Below are 18,879 nucleotides of genomic sequence, written 5' to 3'. Positions count from 1 at the left end.
AATGTTTTTTTACCTTCACCAGACAGCAGGAAACTGGCACTGGTTCTGGTGAGCACCAATGTTAGCGTCCGGTGTGAATGGTGCCACAAAGCAAGAACATGCAGAACCTGTTACCCTCTACTTTCTCTTTCTCTGCGTTTACCACCTTTCTAAATATAGTGATGTGTGATGACATCTTTAGCCTGTTTTGCTAGGAGTGTTATCTAACCACATTTAAAGTTTCTAAAATAGAAGAGGCACTGTTGACATACATCAAGATAAACTAGAGGTGCTAATCTTGGATACAGCTATAGGTATACCAGTGACCACATTAAAATACTGAACTGTTTAAAAATAGAAAATAAAGCATCACACATATGACACAAGCAAAAATCCAGGGCCCCTGAAGACATCATTTGGAAAAAGGTTGCTCTATGACAGAAAAGGTAACAACGGTGTCATTGCTCACTTATAAAAGAGCTACCAGTATCATAATTACACTAAAACCAAGTTTGGAAGATCAAAATGTAAGTAGGGGCCTATATACTCTGAATATATTCTCAACATTTGTTCTGCGAGGTATGGTTCCCGGGCAATTTTTCAAATATGTGAAAAGTGGGGTTTTAACAGGCAAAGGTCAAACAAGAAAAAACACAAACTTTTCATGTTTCGGCCGTAAACCTTTGTTTCTAAGTATTTAAAATGAAAGCCCTGGGGTATCTGGGTGTCCCAGCTTGCACACACTGCTCCCAGAGCAGCCAGTCATCGCCAGCCCCTGTTTGTTTATACCTTATGGGTGTATACTTTATACTTAGTTCTCCTACGGGAGAGAACATAAGTGTTCACGTTGAGAAACGGAACAAAAAATGTATTACTCGATTTCTTTTAGAGGAAATGGCTTCAGAGTCACAAACCTAGTGGATATGCAGGCGGTTTCTAAGATTCACTTGGTGTTTTCTTCACAAATCCCATTAAAAAAACACTGCGCCGAATCTAAAAAGCTTCAGATCTGCGCCAAGTACATCTCGGCGTGAACTGTACGAGATAAAATGAAGGTTAACGTGCTCTGCACCTCTTTAAAACTTCGGTATTTGATCATGTGCTTTCTTCCATTGTTATATGACTATTATTTAGGATCAATACCCGAAGCTGAAGGAAAGACAATTCAATACTAGCTTTAGATCGAAGAAGTCGAAACGAAAAGGGAAGATTGAGCAGGGCGATTTCTTCAAAATATCACGATGAGACACACTAGGGTCTACGCTATCCACACTGAGCAGTTTACAACGCCAAGACTATAGATGACATTCGAAACTGTCTTATACAAGTGGGGATATTTTTCTCGCTGGATTTTTAACTGTCTGTATTACTCTCTTAAAGGAGAAACGAACAATAACTTGGTTGCAAGGGGCAGGACATGTCCGGAGCGAGCTCGAACCAGCTAACTCCGTGTACAAACATTTCGCTTGGATTAATGCAATCAATTGCATATTAGCATTTAACATCCAAATGATTGTCTAAAGCTCAACGAGCATGCCTAAGTGAACAATTTATCAACGCAACATCGAGCACATCACAACAAAACCTACGTTCTGCCTTACCCAAGATTTCCCATCTGTCACTGTCAATAGCCCGAACCGAAAAAGGAGGGGGGCAGGGGGGGCACTGCGTATGAAAATTAAAACTATCACACAAAAAAGGCGATTAAAGGGCACAAGTCAGGAATTCAACTCGCTGGTTCTCCTTTTCAGACGAGTTTAATTCTGAATCCGGTTTAATCAATAGTCGTATACCCACCCACCCCCTTCTCCATTTCCCCAGGCGAAGTCAGAAGCCATTTGAATTAGCACTCTGATCCGAAATAGCTCGTCGTACTGATCAAGTACTGCCACTACTGAACGTTAAGGAGGAATAAAAACGTACCTTTCACGCCAACAGGCCCCAAACTCGACACTGCTCTCCAACGGATTCCGTTTCTGACGAAAACCTTCAGCGAGGACCTGAAAATGAGGGCAGCCCACTGAAAGTAAAATAGCGTAGAGAAACCCTCGGACGTCAGCAGCGCCTGGTTGTGAAAGTGATAACACAAACCCAACAACAGCCCCAAAGGCCCCGATACTGTAACTGGGGGAGAGCGAGTTAAATTCGCCTTTTTTCTCCTTCAACCGCCCAGTCCCCGGCTATCAGCTGAGGCCGGGATTCATTTAAGGTTTCGAGAAAGGCGGAAAACCTTTTCTTCTGCCATTTGGGCCCTCGATAAAGCAGTCATTCCTGCCTCGCTTGGGCTGTTGTTTATTCAGGCGAGCTCCTCTCCGTAGCTGCGCTTGCCTGATCTGTTTTCTGCACAATCCCCCGGAGCCTCGCTTCAGCGAGGGACGCTTCACGACACTTTTCGACACTGTGGAGGCTGTTTACGGCATGCCCTTTCCTGGGGAAGGGGTCTTTGAAACATGAGGCGCTGTGCCCACTAGTGGTCGTTTGTGGCAAGTGATTTGTACTAGAACCTATGCAAATATAAGATAGGCGACATGATTGTACGTAAATAGAAAGCTGGTATTATATACTGAATTTGGACTTCTTGAATATTTTTTGTAGGTAGATTAAATTTACGTTCGAAATAACTACATTTTCTTAATTATATTATTTACATATATAATTTTATTTGGTGAAATTCTTGTAAAGCAACATTCACATTTTTGATTAGATTTTGTAAAAAGACAGTTCACATTTGGGAAATCTGTCTGATCACGTTGTCGAAGCTGGACCACTAGGACTAGGACATCGTGTGTAAGCTGACAACCCAAAAAGCACGATATACCAAAAGGCGACCTTTCTTTCATAAGCCTCTTTCATTTCGATATCTCTGTAATAAGAATTTCCACTTGTTTTCGCAATTCCAAAAGCCCACACTGTTTGGATTTTTAAAATCTTTGACTAAAATATACAAAATAATTGTCCACTGTACATTATATAATTGTGAATGCGAAGAATTAATACACTGCTTTATGATAGAGATACAGAAACGACACATCCGATTAGCTTTATTTAATGTTGCAAGCATGTTAATTCAGCTCAAGTTAGGCATGTTCTTTAATATTTAATATTAAAAGCATTGGGGAGACCACAAGTTTTTTTTTCTCTAAAGAATTTTTTATTAAATGTATGAAGAATTTACAAATACAGATACAATCAGAGGATCAAATAGGTACAAGAGAACAAACAAACAAAAAAATAAACAGTTAACCGCCATGGGGAGACCACAAGTGTACACTATGAATAAGTGAATTTCGACGTGAAAACAGGTGACAGATCTTTAGACAAAGATCTCTGGATGTGCACGCTGTCACAGTATAGGACCTGATTTACAGGGGTGCTTCAGAAAAGCTAGAATATCCTCAGTACGTAGTAACCAAATTATCAAAATGTTAGAAATATCTTATTCTAATTTGGATCCTCTGTTATTAAAAAAAAATACATTACACATATTTTAGTCGTGCTACATAATCGTATTATTTTAAAACTTTTTTGTCTCACGATTTTCCAAGATCCGATTTAATAATGTTTCATTATTTTAAAAGTAAACGTCTATATAATCCAAAGAATGTGGTTGGTCTATTTTCTAGCCTAACATACTTATTCATTATATTAATTATAAATCGCAAAACTGCCTAATTTATTTTCTTCCTTCTTTTCTCTAATATACTATGTGAACACGGATTTCAGAAGTCGAAAATGGAATAAAATGTTGACAAAATTAATTTCTGAAATTCTAACCAAATCCTACAGAAAAAAAAATACTTACGTCATCACGTTGTACGCGTCGTCAACATCCGGGGTCTGGCGGAGTTTCCATAACCATAAACACCTTCCTTTCTCATTCTGCTTGGCAAAATGGCGTCGGGAGCCGTGGCCACTGAGATTAAGAAAATCACAGAATTACGGGTCATAGACCTTAAAACCGAGTTAAAGCGGAGGAATTTGGACATCACGGGAGTAAAGAACGTCTTAATTGCAAGGCTGAAGCAGGTAAGCCTGTATTATCAGTGGCCATGAAATCTTGTTGTGTTTTTTTCTGCAGAGAAGGCCTTGTTTTCCCCTCCCACCATGCATACTTAGTTGCTGGATATCAAGTGTGTGGATGTTTGTCACTTTCGCTTTCCAATTTATGTAGATATTGGAACACGGCGGAGTTTTGCAAATAAAAAGACACGGTACAGCCATACTCTATTGAATGACAATAAGAAAGTTTTGTGTATTCTTCATATGCGCAAAAAATGGCTGTTTTATTACTATAGCATAGCTTTGTAAGTGGTAGGCGCGAATGAATTAATAGTGGTTTTCAAGTGAGATCAATAATATTGATAAATACATTCCCCTTTTCCTTCGGATATTGTGTGGCTTTCTTAAATTTTGAAAAAAAAATGTAAGTAAGAAGACAAACGCCCAGTTATCTCATCTCGCCAGGTTTGATTGGATGCTGGGGTGCAAATTGAGCCGAGGTACAAGTTCGTTTTAATGAACGCCCCTTTTTGTTATACGGTCGACTTATACAGAGCTTCGTTTACATTCGGTAGTGTTTTTTTTTCTATTCAACCAGGTAAGGAAATGGCGAGGTCCTTTATAATGACGATGTGGAGGGTATACAGCTATTCTGGAGCGATTTGCGTGAAGCACGCTTAGGGAAGTCGAACCCGGGTTTTGATCCCGGGACTCTCGTCGTCCATAGTCCTACATTACTGCAGATGCGTTGTTTCAAGCTAGATAACCCTTATTCACCTTTAGGTGTTCTGTGTTGGTATGTATGACGCAGCAGTGAATGTCGTCCCTGTCCCAGATTGTGGTAAAAGAAGAAAATGGGGGTGTCATTCCTAAAGTACTGGTGAAGGTAGAGCATGCAGTTTCTTGATGTTACAGAAATCTAGTGTCTTGTGTTAAACAATGGAGACATTATTTTGATTTGCATATTTGAAACTGCAGATTTATTCTGAGGTTTGGTTTTTAGAGAAGGACCAGTCTTATTGGTGTGAGTTGTTGCTGCCAGCTTGGCTTAATCTCTTCTCAGTTATCCTCTGTGTATGCTGGTGCCTTGGCTGTTTTGAGGTGGTGTCCTGCAATTCCTACTCGTTATCACGGAGGTCAAAGGGGTTAAAATGAATAAACTTTGTTGCCCGGCATTTGCAATAATGAGGCCCTAATTTGCCTGTTCCTTGAAAATCTTTTTTTAAAGGCGTGCGGCGTGCGTTGTGATTCGGTAGTGTTCTGCAGGTATTTGTGAGAGGGTGCAATTTGTTAGTACTGAATAATTTTCATGTTTACTTTTCAGGCTATTGAAGAGGAAGGTGGCGATTCCGATAATATCGAAATTCCATTGAACGCAGATACCCCCACAAGGAAGAATGCGAAGTCAAAAGGTAATTGGTTGTGGTTGTTGAAATCGCACCTGGCTGCTTCTTTCTACCTTAAAATGTTTAAATTTGAGAATCCATTAACTTTAGAAATCGAGAAACTCGTGTGTGAAGTTCTCTGAATATAATTCTTCATTTAGGAAGAAAACTGGATGCAGACACGGACACAAACCTGGAAGAAGATTCTTATTGCAAGGTACGTATCATCACTGTTGAGTTTTTTTTTTTAACTTTCAAATACATTGGACTGATCTTGTCGGATTTTGCATATCACAAGGTACACAAAGACGTAGGTATGATCAGCAAGTGTTGGTGGAACTGTAGGTGGCACTATTCTCTCTGGGCCAGAATTTCCACACCAACTTTGGTGACTGGTCCAGCATTCCGGTACACTCAGTTTATTCTATGTTTGTGTGAGCTCACTAACTCAATATTCTTATAACCCATTTAACCATTTGAGATATAGCTATACCACACTCATAAAGTGAAGAGTAAAGAAAAGAGAAGAGTAAAAGGGGTGTTAGTGGTTGTTTGCTTTGACTAGATGTGAGGGTGAATTATATCTGTTAAAGAAGATTGCTTATAATGGTCGTAATTGACTCTCAGTTTAATAGATTTTGGATTTTACAGACAAACTGCTAAAGGGAGTTTTGTAAAATCAGAACTATGGAACTTTCCCCTCAATAATGTTAAAGTGAGTTTAGCCAACATGCTTGGTTTATTCTTATAATTAGAACAAAATAGAAAACATGAAAGTACAAATGCATTGTAAAATCCATTTAATGTAAAATACTGTTAAAGTACATATGCAGAACAAAGACTGCATCACAGACATTGAATAAAAGTGTGTTTAATTATGGTGCATTACTTTATTCATCTACAAAAAACCAATGTACTACCAATGTGTATTTCTACAAGGAGAACTAGAACGAGACGAATGTGTAAGTGGTCTCAGTAAAATGCAAAAATAGTAAAACACAAACTTTTGTACGACATACCTTTTATATAGGTTTAAAGGGTATGAATACCAATACTTTGGCAGGCCCTTTTGGGGTATGCGAATTCCTTACGATGTGGGCTGTGCTTTGTATGTATCCTCAAAATTTTGAACAAAACATTAAAAAAATATACTAAAATGTTAACAATATGTAAAGAAAAGGTATGTAGAATACTAAAAAAAAATACATAATGTTTTGTAATTCAGCAATATCAATGGTGCCCTACAGGGGTGGGTCGTTAGTTTATGATGGGTGTGTTTCATATGCATTAGTGAACACCACTACAGTATATGTATGGCGCATGAAATAAAGAGCTTGTGTATTTACGTTACAAAAAGGCACAGGAACAATTTACATGGTATTGATTGCACAACTAGTCCATTAAACTGAGTCTACTGCATTTCCCTTTAATGTTAGCAAATTTTGGTTTGATACCCAAGCATTTAAACAGATATTTTAAAGATAACGAATATTATATTTTTTAAATTGAATTTCAAGACATTCTTAAATTTTTAAACATTAGAAACATTGTCATCCATTCTGTTTTATTTAGGAGGTTGAAGATGAAGACAACGAAAAAGGTATGTTTGTTCTCCCCCCCTGTTGGAGTGTATTCTCAGGTTTGGGTTTTACAGGCAACAACTGTAACTGAAGGTTGGGACATTCATTGCAGTTCCTTTAACACTTTTCTTCCCCCCTACTTTCTTTACGAGAAATACTCAGCTCACAGTGCTTCAGGCCCACAAAGGATTTCAAAAGGAGTCTAAAAACATGGAAATTCTCCCAGTAGGAATTTGGGATTGGCTTTCTCTTGGAGGAGACCGATAAAAGCAACAAGGCATCTTTGTTTTTAAACTGCACATTCGGATCAACAACACTGAACATGGCATGACGTGCTGAAATTTGGGATTTTTTTAGGGACTTTTTTCCCCTTCCCATCACAGATGGAGGTGATGATGTGCCTGCATGATGCTTTTCTCTGCATTCAGCCATGGAACTGCATAGATGAAAACTTGTGACTGGAAAAGGAAGGAGAGCCCTTGTCTTTGCTTTGACTGAGGAGAGTTGGAACTCTTTCCTGCTGGACCACCTTCAGATCCACTCTTGACTTTGCACTGCCCATACCTCAAAGGGACAAGGAACATGCATCTGTGAAGATATTGGAGAAAAGCTTCTTTGATGCAGAGTGGTTTGCCAAATTAAACCCCTTTCCATTGACATCAGCTTTCAAGACCTGGACTAGGATGTTTGTGGATTTTTATTTTTGATTTTTTTTCCTCCCCATTTCTGAATGGGATCTCTGAATAACAGTGGCAGAAGATGAGGAATGTGGCCAAAGACTGGAACTGAAATAGAAGCCAAGGAGAAAGACGGTCTCAAGTTGGAGCCTTTTCTTTTGAAAATGCAAATTTGTTGGTATGATGGCAAAGGACAGAAATAAACCAAACTGAAATCTTTTGTTCTTTCTCCTCTTTTTCCATTCCTTTTTTAATGATGAATGACTACGAGGATGGATCAATGAAGGATTGGAGGAACACTGTCACGAGGAAGAACTAAGGACTGCTTGTACAGCAGTTTCTGGAATGCGATAAAAGTATTGATGTTTTTTAAAGGAACGGCACGAAGACTTGAATCGCACCCATTTTTCGATGAGGAATGTATGTTTGTTGTACACCTTTGGTTTTCTAATCTTCAGTGAGCGCTAATACTAAATTTGCTTTCTATTCTACTTTTTCTAGGTCACTTAGCACGTAAATGTTATGTTAAACCTATGTTTTGCCATGTTTATCCTTGTTAAATCCCTCAGATGTAACAGATACTGATGATGGTACTCGTGAAAATTCAAAACTTCTCCCTTCTGAAGATAGCCTTGCAGAGGCTGAACAAGCAGCGGGGAATGAAAGCGAAGCCGCTGTATCCATTCAAGAAGCTGAGGATGATAACATATCCGTCACAATCCAGGCTGAAGATGCCATCACTTTGGATGTTGATGGCGATGACCTCCTGGATACAGGTAAAAATGTGAAACTTCCAGATTCAGAGGCAAGCAAGGGCTGTGACGAGCTGGACGCCTCTGCCGAGATGAGCCAGGAGGAAGACAAGAAAGATGAAGTCAAAGAGAGCCATAAAGATGGTAAGAAAGACGACGGATTGAAGGCTGACCCTGCGAAGAAGGAAAGCAGAGAGGCCTCGAAGAAAGCAGAATTGGGAGACAAAGAAAAGGATTCTGGGAAGAAAGGCCCCTCATCTACTGGGGCATCAGGTCAAGCAAAGAGGTTTGTCTTTCTATGTCAGTTCTTTACGATACTGGTTTCCAGCATTCACTCAGATCTCTGCATTGTGGGTAGCCTCAAGATTTTTATTTTTTAAAGTGTATTGATGTTCCTAATCCCGCCTTTTGTTACTTTTTTTGAACATAAGTAATTTATGGCAGAAACCAGGAGATGCAAGCGTCTGTTTACAGTCAAGTTACCATCACTTTTATTGCCTTTTCCCATGATCAGTTGTTAACAAGAGTAAAATAGTCCCTGAGATGTCAAAGTCTTTCGATCTTTTGAAAAAAAATCACAATGAAGTCAAGTCCTACTCCTGAAGAATGCAATTGTCCAGAGAATAAAATTGGCAGAAAATCTGTCCCGTCAGCCACCTGTGGAAAAGCAATGAAAGCCGCCATTTTGGGAGTTTTGTTCACGTGCAAGCTTTGTCATTTGTGATGAATTTTGTAAGGGCACAAAACCAAGAGCTTCTGTATCACAAGGTGATGTCTTTTTCATTTACACCTTGCTTACGTAGTTCAGTCATTCATTTTCCTTTCTGTTGCAATGTTTTGCATTGTAGCTCTTCAAAAGACAAAGATGGAAAGATGACAAAGGATGAAAAAGGTAAATTGTAATTTCCTGTACTTGGTTTGTAAGCTGAATCGTAAAAGTTGTAAAAACCACATTTTAAGAAATGCAGAGGCTTTAAAACTTTTCTTTAAGATGTATCTTAATGTTTACTATTTTGGATAAAGAGTTGTCCAATTTCAAATTTGACAGCTAAAGCTGTTTAAAACAAGTCAAGCATGGATACATGTTCCCTACAGATGGATAAATTCCCTTCTTGATCCATATATTTGTTCCCTTTGTGATGATGGTAGTAGTTGTCAAAGATCTCCAAGCTAGTCATTGGGTTCTCTTTTCTCCTACGTGCACAAGGCAGTTTCACATTCATGCCATATTAATGTTAGAAATATGTGGCGTTCGATAATATACGTAGTACCAAACAGTAGACCGAACATGGCAGCAGGCCCTGTCTTAGACACTCGTGCAAAAGGGTTTTAGAAATCTCAGACAGGTCCTTATCTTTAGGGGTGGTCCTGTTTTTAAAGGGGGAACTGCAATGCAATTTTTATATTTCGGGGTTAGAAAAAATCAGCATTGAGGAGTGCACTTCAAACCCTAATTAAAGTAAAATGTACACTAATGTGTAAAAACCTGCAATTTACATCACAAAATATAAAGGCGGCCTTATTACATTGTAAAGATTCGGGCTTCTGAATACATCTCTTCTAATCCAGTGGAAATATTGCTCTCGACTTTGAGACGGTTTTGCCAACAGAGGAAACTCACTTAACTACGTTAACTACGCATGCAGATCACATTAAAACTTCTTGTGATGGAAGTATCTGCTGCACAACCTGTACTTAGTCGCTCGTGCATCACATTATACTAGTTATTAGTGATTAGCGAGCAGGAAGGGCCGCTTCACGTCGCAGCTCTCGAGATCTCTTGGTCTCGCCCATGGCCAAGGGTGAGACCAAGGGTTTGTGACGACACGGCACCTTACAGTACTTTTCAGAAAGCTCCCGAATTTTGGGCTTCAGTTGAAATTTGTAAATTTTATTTTGTTACCGAGATTTTAATAACCAGTCTGAGAAATTTGGAATGCAGTTCCCCTTTAATCGGGCTGGGCTGTGTAGCTGTCTTTGTCAAACGCTGATAGAGGACTGTGGCATCTAGGCGGTGCAGGCGGTGGAGGAGGCAGCGGTGGGAGCACTGGCAGCTCGACCCGCAACTTGTGGGTGAGCGGCTTGTCGTCCAACACGAAAGCAGCAGACCTGAAGAACCTGTTTGGGAAATACGGAAAGGTAGAGTGGGTCTTTCATTTCTAGTATTCCAGTATGAAGGGCAGTGTGCTCTATCCAGTTTGTGTTTTGTCACTTAATAAAATGTTTTGTGGCCTACTTTTACAATGTCTTGTATAAATTTATATCTGAATTAATATCTGGTGTGCAACTAAAGCTATAAATTGGGACCTGTTTATACAACTCACAAGCCACTCTTAAACACTGACTTCTCTACCAGTTCAGCGTGGAGATCAGTTATTTTGGTTGCAACCAATGTTCAGTCCAACTCCTTTGCCCTTTGTAGGCATGATTAAATCTCTCAACCGGGGCTTTGTGAACTCCTAGGGGTTTGCGTTGGTACTGCAGGGGGTTCGTGAGATAGTGATGGAAACGTCAGTCAAATTAAATATCCCTATTAATAAATAACAATGTAAGAATAAGAAAAACAACAGTAGTAATGTTAATATTTTACATAGTGAAAAGAAGCATGTTAAGAGGGTTGCTGTAGCATTTATCTACTTTTATTGAAAGGTTTGATTTAATTAAAATCTCAAGGGGGTACTTGAGGCAAATAATTTAGGTTGAAGGGGTTCAGCTGACAAAGGTTGGGAACCTCTAACTGATCATTTAGATACAAAACAATTTTCTGAAAAAAGAGTGCATCTGAGATTCAAGTGAGGAGATCCTCTGTGCGACTCGCACCTCCCGGTGGATGTAGAAGTGCGTTTTTGAGTTTAATCTTTGTGTAGACTAGGGGCAGGCAGCTCTGGTCCTCATGTTTCTCATTTTTTCAATGCTTTAAATCCCATCTCTTGAGTTTAATGGTTTCATTTAAATGGGTAAGAAATCGGTTTCAGCTGTATTCCAGTTAGCACCTGACTTATCTGAAAGGAGTCTATAAAACGTGCGGGACACTTGAGGACTGGAGTTGCCTACTTCTGGTATAGCCTGTGAGTGTGTGTTCTTCAAGCTTTTTTTATTAACAATTGTCTTCTACTGGGTGGACTTTTAAAACTGGGTGACATGAGAGGTTTAGACACTTGCTGTGAGTCCATACTTAGAGATTAGCCATTTAAATGCGCTCTTTAGATTTGTAAGCTGGTTTGGAGGGTGGGAATGTTTGCCTTCAGTTTATAGCTCATCTTGCAAATGACAAAGCACTTTAGTAATGGGTTTGTCTAATTTTTAGGTCTTCAGTGCTAAAGTGGTGACTGATGCGCGCAGTCCTGGATCTAAATGCTATGGGTTAGTCACAATGTCGTCTAGTGCAGAAGTGGCCCGATGTATTTCACACCTTGACCGTACAGAGCTCCACGGACAGCAGATTTCTGTTGACAGGGTAATTTTTGTTTGACTATCCCCTCTTGGCCTAATTGTACGTGCTTTGTAATGGTTTTTAGAAAGTAAATACATATACAACATCTGCTCCTATTTTATGTATATTTGTTTACAAATGATGGATTATACAAAATTTGCAGATCCCTAAGTCTAAGTACTTTACTGGGATGCCTGTTCTTGTACTTCAAAAGACATTAAAGCCATAAATTATTTGTGGAAGCCTTTGTTATCTATTTCATTTTTAGATAAAGGGTTTGTTTTAGGCCTGTGGCCACGGAGATGATTGCCGTCTTAAAATGATTAATCCTAATTATATTGTTTAGAATTATTTTATTAAGTTGTTTTTATTAAATATATAGGAACATTTAAGGCTATAGTCATTCATGTGAGAAATAGCACATTAATAATGGCTTAACCTGTTACAAATCCAATGTTTCTAGGTTAAAAGCGATCCGTTCAAAAAAGAATTTTCCAAAAAGGATGGTGAAGAAAAAACAAGTTCCAGCAAAACGTCAGGAGAAAAGAGGACTGCCACTGGGGTTAAGACCCTGAGCAAGTAAGACCAAAATCCAGTTTTGAAAACACTAGATTACAAAGGAGAGGTGGCCATTTGGCCTACCTGACTTGTTTGGTTTTCTGTGATTAACTGGTGTAAGGATATGTAAGGTTTTTGTTTCTTCCTTTCATTTAAGAACACCTGTATCTTCCAAGAAGGAAGAGAAGAAATCTGAGAAACCCTCTGACAAGGAGAGCAAAGAAACGTCAAAGAAGCAGGAATTTAAAAGTGCGAAGACGGAGGCGGCGGGATCTGGTACAGACGCTTCGAAAAAGGAGGACAAAAAACACGGACGTAAGTGTGTAGGAACAGTGGAGGAGGCTTGTTAACAAAGCCGACTAGAAAGTAACACGTTAGGGTTGAAATGTTGAGGCACTCCAACATTGTAACTCGAAGATTGAGTTGGCTGTTGCGGTAGCAACACAGACATTCACGATATTCAGAAATTCAAGACGAGAGGTTTTTAGTTCAGTCTTTCAGCTTGTTTTCCATGATTGAAACCAAGGAATCACATTGTTGAAAACGATTACTTTTAAAATGGAGTTTCGCGTACAAAAGGATCTACTAAGGTATCTTTCTATGTCTTCTGTCTGTTGGTTAACAAATGGTTTTTTCTTTGCAATTCAGGCCCCAAGAGTCCTGGCAAGATGGTAGTGATTGATCAAACAAAAGGGGACCCTGAATTTAATAAATTGAGGCCACCATTGAGAAGAGGGAGGTTTGAAAAGGTACTTGAAAATAAACATGCAAAGGGTTAAGTAATTCAAAAATGTGGTAATGCCTGCAGTCATTGAATTACTTTCTGGAATATTAAGTAAATTTAATGTTTGTTCTAGGATACCCCCTTACAACTCTTTTTGTGATGTTTAATAAGGTACTAAAGGGTCTTGATGTTTTTGAAAACTGATGCACCATTCTGTGCCAGTTCAACAAGCCTGTATCTATATACAGTAGAACCTTGATATTTGCGAGTTCTATTTTTTACCTATTCATGCAGACGTTTTAGTGACCTCTAACATTTCCGGACCAAATACGCCTGTTCACGGGCGGAGCAGTAGGAGAGTAAAAGCGGGTATCTATGTAGATGCAGCATCTACATCTCGCAGATCTGCTTCACCCGACCTGTTTCGGTGTCTGTAGTAAAGAGACATTACTTGATTAACAGTTAACATTTATGTAGTCCTGTATCATGGATTATGCTTTACTTACTCATTTTCTGCCAGGAGAGTGTTAACGTTTGTCTTGTGTGTAGACATGTTATCAGAGTAATGCATAATATCTGTGTGACTCAGTGTGGTGCTGTGAAATAAAAGAAACATTAAATAACAGAAAAAATTCTGTGGTCACCGAAGTTATCAGTTATCTTGGTTCCCTGTGTGTCTCATTGAAAAATGTTTAAAAAAATTGACAGATCACAGGAGCAAGAGAGTTGGTTGAGTGGGAAGGGAGTGAGTAAATTTGTGCTGTAATAATTCTAATACAGGACAGGACTGCACTTATAATACTAATAAAAACAATGTGAAAATAATTAAGTAGATCATAACTGTGATCTAATTTGTTTGCACATACAATAACTTGAATTATGGTAAGTTTTAAAGTTTACAGTGCTAATTTCCATTAAAATATACCAATAAATACAAAATTAAATAACAATATTTCAGAAATATAACAAAAATATTATTACAGAAATGCCTGTTTCATGAGCTGGAGAACCTGTTTTCCCCATAAGGTATTAAGTTCTGTGCTTGTGTTCAAATACCGAGGTTCTACTATATATGTTTTATGCAGTTGTTTAATGCCTGTCTTAACAGTTGCTCTATATAACTCTCTCTCTTTGGTCATTAAGGTCTTCCCACCTATGACGCGACGCCCCAGATGGTTTATTCCTCCTGAAGAGGTCTGTTGCCTGTATTCTCTCTTAGGTTAAACACTGATTCATTCATTCGTTCAGTCCCCATACTTTTTTTACTCCCTTTTTCTTTAGTCTTGCCTCCCCTTTCCATGTGTAAAAATGGTATGTTGTCCTAGAAGATATTCTTCTCTGTGTGCCTGAAAGTGAATTACTGTTTGTTCGCAGATGGAGATGTTAAGGAACAAAGGGAGGATCTTGCCAAACAAAGGAGGAAAGAAGGACATTTTGCCCTTCGAGAAGATGAAGGAGCAGAGAATGCGGGAGAGGCTAGTTCGACTGGAGCGCATTCGCCGGGCTATTGAATTGAGAAGGTATTTTAGTGGTGTTAAATGCTGTTCTTGGGCAGCATGGGTTCGGGTCCAGACCTGGGGTGCTCTCTGCTTGGAGTTTGTATGTTCTACCCATGTTTGCGTGGGTTTCCTATGGCTACTCCGGTTTCCTCCTACAGCCCAAAGACATACTGGGAGGATAATTGGCCCTGCTCTGAGTGTGCGTGTGTTGGTGTCTGCCCTGCGATGGATTGGCGTCCCGTCCAGGGTGTATCTTGCCTCGCATCCATTGTATGCCGGGGATCCCCCGTGGCTCTGAGAAGCCATTAGAAAACGGACAGGCGAATGCTATACGTGACGCGTGATGGAATTAGTTTGATTTTGGACTGATTAAATCAATACCTCGCTCTATTCCCAGGCGGAGGGAAATAGCAGAGAGAGAGCGGAGGGAGCGGATTCGGATCCTCCGAGAGCGGGAGGAGCAGGAGCACCTGCAGAGGGAGCGGGAGCGGCTGGAGATCGAGAGGCAGAAGCTGGAGCGGGAGAGGATGGAGAGGGAGAGGCTGGAGCGGGAGAGGATCCGCATCGAACAGGTGTGTGTGTGTGCGCGCGCGTGTCTTTGACACTCCCCTCTGATTTGACAACCGCGTTTCGCTTGCGAACGCGGTATCCGTCCTCGAGACAAAACAGATCCCAGTGGAGAACCCTGAAACTTGGAAGGGCTTTTTTGTTTTGATCAGAAATGTGTTTTTAGGAGCGCCGTAAGGAAGCTGAGCGTATCGCTCGCGAGCGTGAGGAACTGCGACGCCAACAAGAACAGCTGCGCTACGAGCAAGAGAAACGCAATTCCTTGAAAAGAACCAGGGATGTAGATCACAGGTATAAACAGCTCCATTGTTGACTCCTTTCTCAGGTTCAGTGAGAGTAGTGTTTTGGAACTTTATTAGTTTTGTACTAAGTATATTTTAGTACTTTTCTCTGCAGTGTGTCTATTATAGTTTATTACAAGATGAGATGTTTATATAAACATTCTGGTTTCAGTTGATATAATGTTACATCTTGAACAGAATTACGCTTTGATGTGTACTGTTTGATAGCATGGGTTCTGACAGTGATTTTTTTTTACTGTTCTTGTTTTAAAAAGGAGAGATGATCCATACTGGAATGGCAATAAAAAGATTCAGACAGACTCGGAAAGCCGGTTAAGTCACGGCTCTGATTATCGTCAGCCGGGCCGCTTTAATGACTTTCACCCCAGAGAAAGGGGTAGGTTTCCTGAAGGGGCCTCCATGCGTCCTCCATCCTTCGAAAGGTAGGAATTTATCAGTGACCCCAGTGTTTTTAAAAAATGAATTTTTGGACCAGAACGTAATCTACACAACAGCTGTAGCTGCCTGTGTGTTACACATTATGGACCCAGTACGTGAAAGCAGCCTTTCGTTTGTAACAAGGCTGTTTCTGCTTGGAAGAAATGTGTAGTTTATCATTTGTTAAGAATGAGCAAGTTGAAAATGTTGATGTAATCCAAGCTTATTCCTCTATAGATTATTCCAGGAAGGGTTCTGTTTTAATTAAAAACTTTATATTTGCATTTCTGTGCAATGCTGCTGCCAGCAAATATTGGGGATCCCAGCCTGTATTGATCCATAAACCACGCTTATTTCTTATGAAAATCTGAAGATCATTTTGAAAAGGCAGACTGTTGAAGATTTAAATATTGTGCAGGACAGTTACAAATGAGGAGGCAATTTGAAACATCTAGCCTGCTAGTAGCTAACAAGAACCTCACCCTGTCATTTCTTGACAAACCAGGACATCAACATGGTGTCAAGGTTGGCTTGTTCCAAGATTCCACAACCTTTTACAACCTGGTAAAATATATTTCTAGGTAAAAGTATAGGACTGAATTTTTTTTTTACAGGCGCAATAGATTTGAGAGCGACGCAGATGGAAAGAAAACCCGTCCACCTGCTCGAAGGGAAAGTTCAGGGTTTGACCGATATCCTAAAGCTTATGATAACTCAAGAAGGCCTGAACCACCGCGAGCTGAAATCCGGGACACTGACCGGAGAGAAATTAGGGATAAGGACGAGAGGAGAACAGTCACTATTCCAGACAGGTCCGCAGGGAGCCGGGGCCTTCCTGAGAGAGGCAGGGTGGAAGACATGTCTCATGGTCGCTCCCCCCGCCACTCTGGACATGGAGGCTGGAAGGCTGAAGCCGAGCTAAGCTCTAATAAGGGCAGCATTAGGTAAGCATGATATTCAGTGATTCAAGGTTGAATGGAATGTGGGATAAATGCTACCTTTTGTAGCTTCAGGTTGTTCACCATAATGTACTTTAGCGGATCATGCTTAGAATTTACTGTGGTGCTTTTTGTAGTTCTGGGGAAAAAATGTAGGTTTTGAAGTGTCTTTCCTAAATGGATTTCAGCCCTTCTGTCAACCCATGCTAGTGGCAAGTCCTCTGTGACAAACGTCAGATACTGAAAAGCGGGTATTGCCTTCACTGCTTGTCGTGCTGCTCTCCTCTCAAACCTCTGTCCCTGCAGCTGCATTGATTTCAGCAGATACAAAGGTGTCTGGGAAGCATGAGCAGGCCCTGTTGCAGTATGTGCAGATTCTGATGCAGTGCTTTCCTCTGTGGACTCTGTGCAGGGGGGGCGTGCGGATTCGGCCGGAGAGGTCGGGGAGGGAGGGCCCTGGACCAAGCCTGAGAGGAGTCCCCTCGTCCAGCTGTGGCAGGTCCAGCTTCAGCAGCAGAGATGGGCGAGCGATGATGATGGGGGATCAGGTGAGCACTGCTGTCTTTCAGGTGCACTAGTGTCTGAACTGCATCCCTGTATCTGGAGAGCTACTCTGCAGCCCTAGTTTTAAATTGTCATTGAGTTTGAAACGGTATCTTGACTTGTGCTGACCTACAATTTTAATAAAAAAGATGTAATTAAGACTTTCATATATGAGATGTAATAAAAGCATGTGTTGTGTTTCAGAAGAAGGATTACAGATGTGATTTGTAGTAAATTAGGGATTTCATCTGATGGTACAATATAGTAGACATGTACTGCCTTGTAAACTGAAACCAAATCCCATTAGGCTTTTGCTATAACAAGATGTTCTTAGTACTCAAGCTTTCTGATGGCTTTTAGCATTTCAGTGATGGAAGACAAGTGATAGTTGAGCGCCACAGCCGCGATCAGGGCCCAAGAAAAGACTGGCACGGGCCCAGTTCCCACAGCACTGGCTATCCTGATTCCCGGAGCTTGCGGGACAGCCGAGGAAGCATGATGGCACCGCACTCCAGGTAGGACCAGAGACAGGATTCTGGTTTCACCTTTTCTTGCTTTTTCATAATGAGGTTTTTCAGTTCTCACTTTTTTTTTTGGATGAGATAAGCATAGATGTTCGCCTGAATTATACAATGTGTTGAAAAACTCCAACCTGCAGCACAGCAGCCATCTGTCCAGTAAGACAAACAAATGATGCCTTTAAAAGTGAGAGAGGTGTGAGCTGCAGACTTTTTCTGCTGCCTGGAAATACTTGTTAATTATAGCAGGCTTCAAGCAGTAAAAATATTTATGGGGTAGAATTTTAACAGGTTGTCTTGTTTTTCATAGCCATTCTGCACCACCGATGAACCGAATAGTACAGATTACAAACAATTCCTTATCGGGAGGAAGTGGCGGAGGATACAAGCCATTTAAGGGAGCACCGAGAAGGTTCTGACTTCTCTGCTAGTGACTTCTACCACAATAATGTGAAGTCTGTAAACCTGTCAAGACACCTTTCTTTACAGAGAAGATCCTTTTTTATATTAAGAGTTTTAATTTTATTTTTTTGTTGAATTTTTGAATAGATGTTTTAATGGCTGGACTTTCCTATGGCACAAAGGTTCGTGTAAAAAGGCCTCCTGTTTTGTAAAGACTAGTGTAAAGTTGTAGCCATTACCTACAGTTACGCTGTGATTATAGTATAAACTCATGTCTGTGCACATGTTATAACATGTTAAGAAAAATGTGCAGCTTTAGTTTTTATTTGTAATGACTTTAATATTTGTTTTCAGACTGCTTTTTTTGCCAGCAGAGTACTCTTGTACTGTAAAATGGTTGTGATTACTACTATAGAAATTCATCCTTTTAAAATAAACTATAGTACATTGTGCTCTTGCTTTACAGTTTGTTATGGAAAAGGCAGCTGCTATTAAAGGATTTTTTTATTCTTTTAGAAATCTTAAAGTTTGTTTTTTTTTAATTAAAGCAGTTCTGTAAGCCCAAAAGATATCTTTAGGCATTGCAGGACTCTCTGCTTTAGCAGG

General features: G+C 40.1%; 2 protein-coding genes across 7 annotated transcripts in view; one reads left to right on the top strand and one right to left on the bottom strand.

The window, feature by feature from the left end:
• Positions 1 to 2,328, bottom strand: part of rnf111 (ring finger protein 111) — a 46,994-nt gene extending 44,666 nt beyond the window's left edge. For 3 of the 4 annotated variants that reach the window (XM_088921637.1, XM_088921639.1, XM_088921640.1), the window contains exon 1: positions 1,903 to 2,323. The gene's annotated coding sequence lies outside the window, so the exon portion shown is untranslated. Of the gene's footprint in view, positions 1 to 1,902 lie in introns of all 4 variants that reach the window. The other variant, XM_088921638.1, reaches the window with a different exon arrangement.
• Positions 2,329 to 3,784: 1,456 nt separating this feature from the next.
• On the top strand, positions 3,785 to 18,792 carry sltm (SAFB-like, transcription modulator). 3 transcript variants are annotated; one of them, XM_088920468.1, is made up of 20 exons: positions 3,785 to 4,005; positions 5,303 to 5,390; positions 5,525 to 5,580; positions 6,936 to 6,963; positions 8,190 to 8,658; positions 9,221 to 9,264; positions 10,384 to 10,511; positions 11,680 to 11,829; positions 12,269 to 12,384; positions 12,521 to 12,678; positions 13,012 to 13,112; positions 14,231 to 14,281; positions 14,462 to 14,607; positions 14,984 to 15,158; positions 15,320 to 15,444; positions 15,710 to 15,877; positions 16,487 to 16,816; positions 17,223 to 17,358; positions 17,714 to 17,868; positions 18,182 to 18,792. In XM_088920468.1, exons 1-20 carry the CDS (start codon positions 3,871 to 3,873, stop codon positions 18,288 to 18,290), a joined length of 2,868 nt encoding a protein of 955 aa, XP_088776594.1. In that variant the 5' UTR covers positions 3,785 to 3,870; the 3' UTR covers positions 18,291 to 18,792. The 3 variants fall into 3 exon arrangements, with proteins under 3 accessions (XP_088776594.1, XP_088776595.1, XP_088776596.1); XM_088920469.1 differs by having other exon boundaries at positions 3,793 to 4,005; positions 8,247 to 8,658; XM_088920470.1 differs by lacking the exons at positions 3,785 to 4,005; positions 5,303 to 5,390; positions 5,525 to 5,580; positions 6,936 to 6,963 and adding an exon at positions 7,898 to 8,040.
• The last annotated feature ends 87 nt before the right edge of the window (positions 18,793 to 18,879 follow it).

This window comes from Atractosteus spatula, chromosome 7 (genome assembly GCF_055471065.1).
Source record: "Atractosteus spatula isolate fAtrSpa1 chromosome 7, fAtrSpa1.hap1, whole genome shotgun sequence".
Classification (NCBI taxonomy): domain Eukaryota; kingdom Metazoa; phylum Chordata; class Actinopteri; order Semionotiformes; family Lepisosteidae; genus Atractosteus; species Atractosteus spatula.
This window is presented reverse-complemented; position numbering and strand designations above follow the sequence as displayed.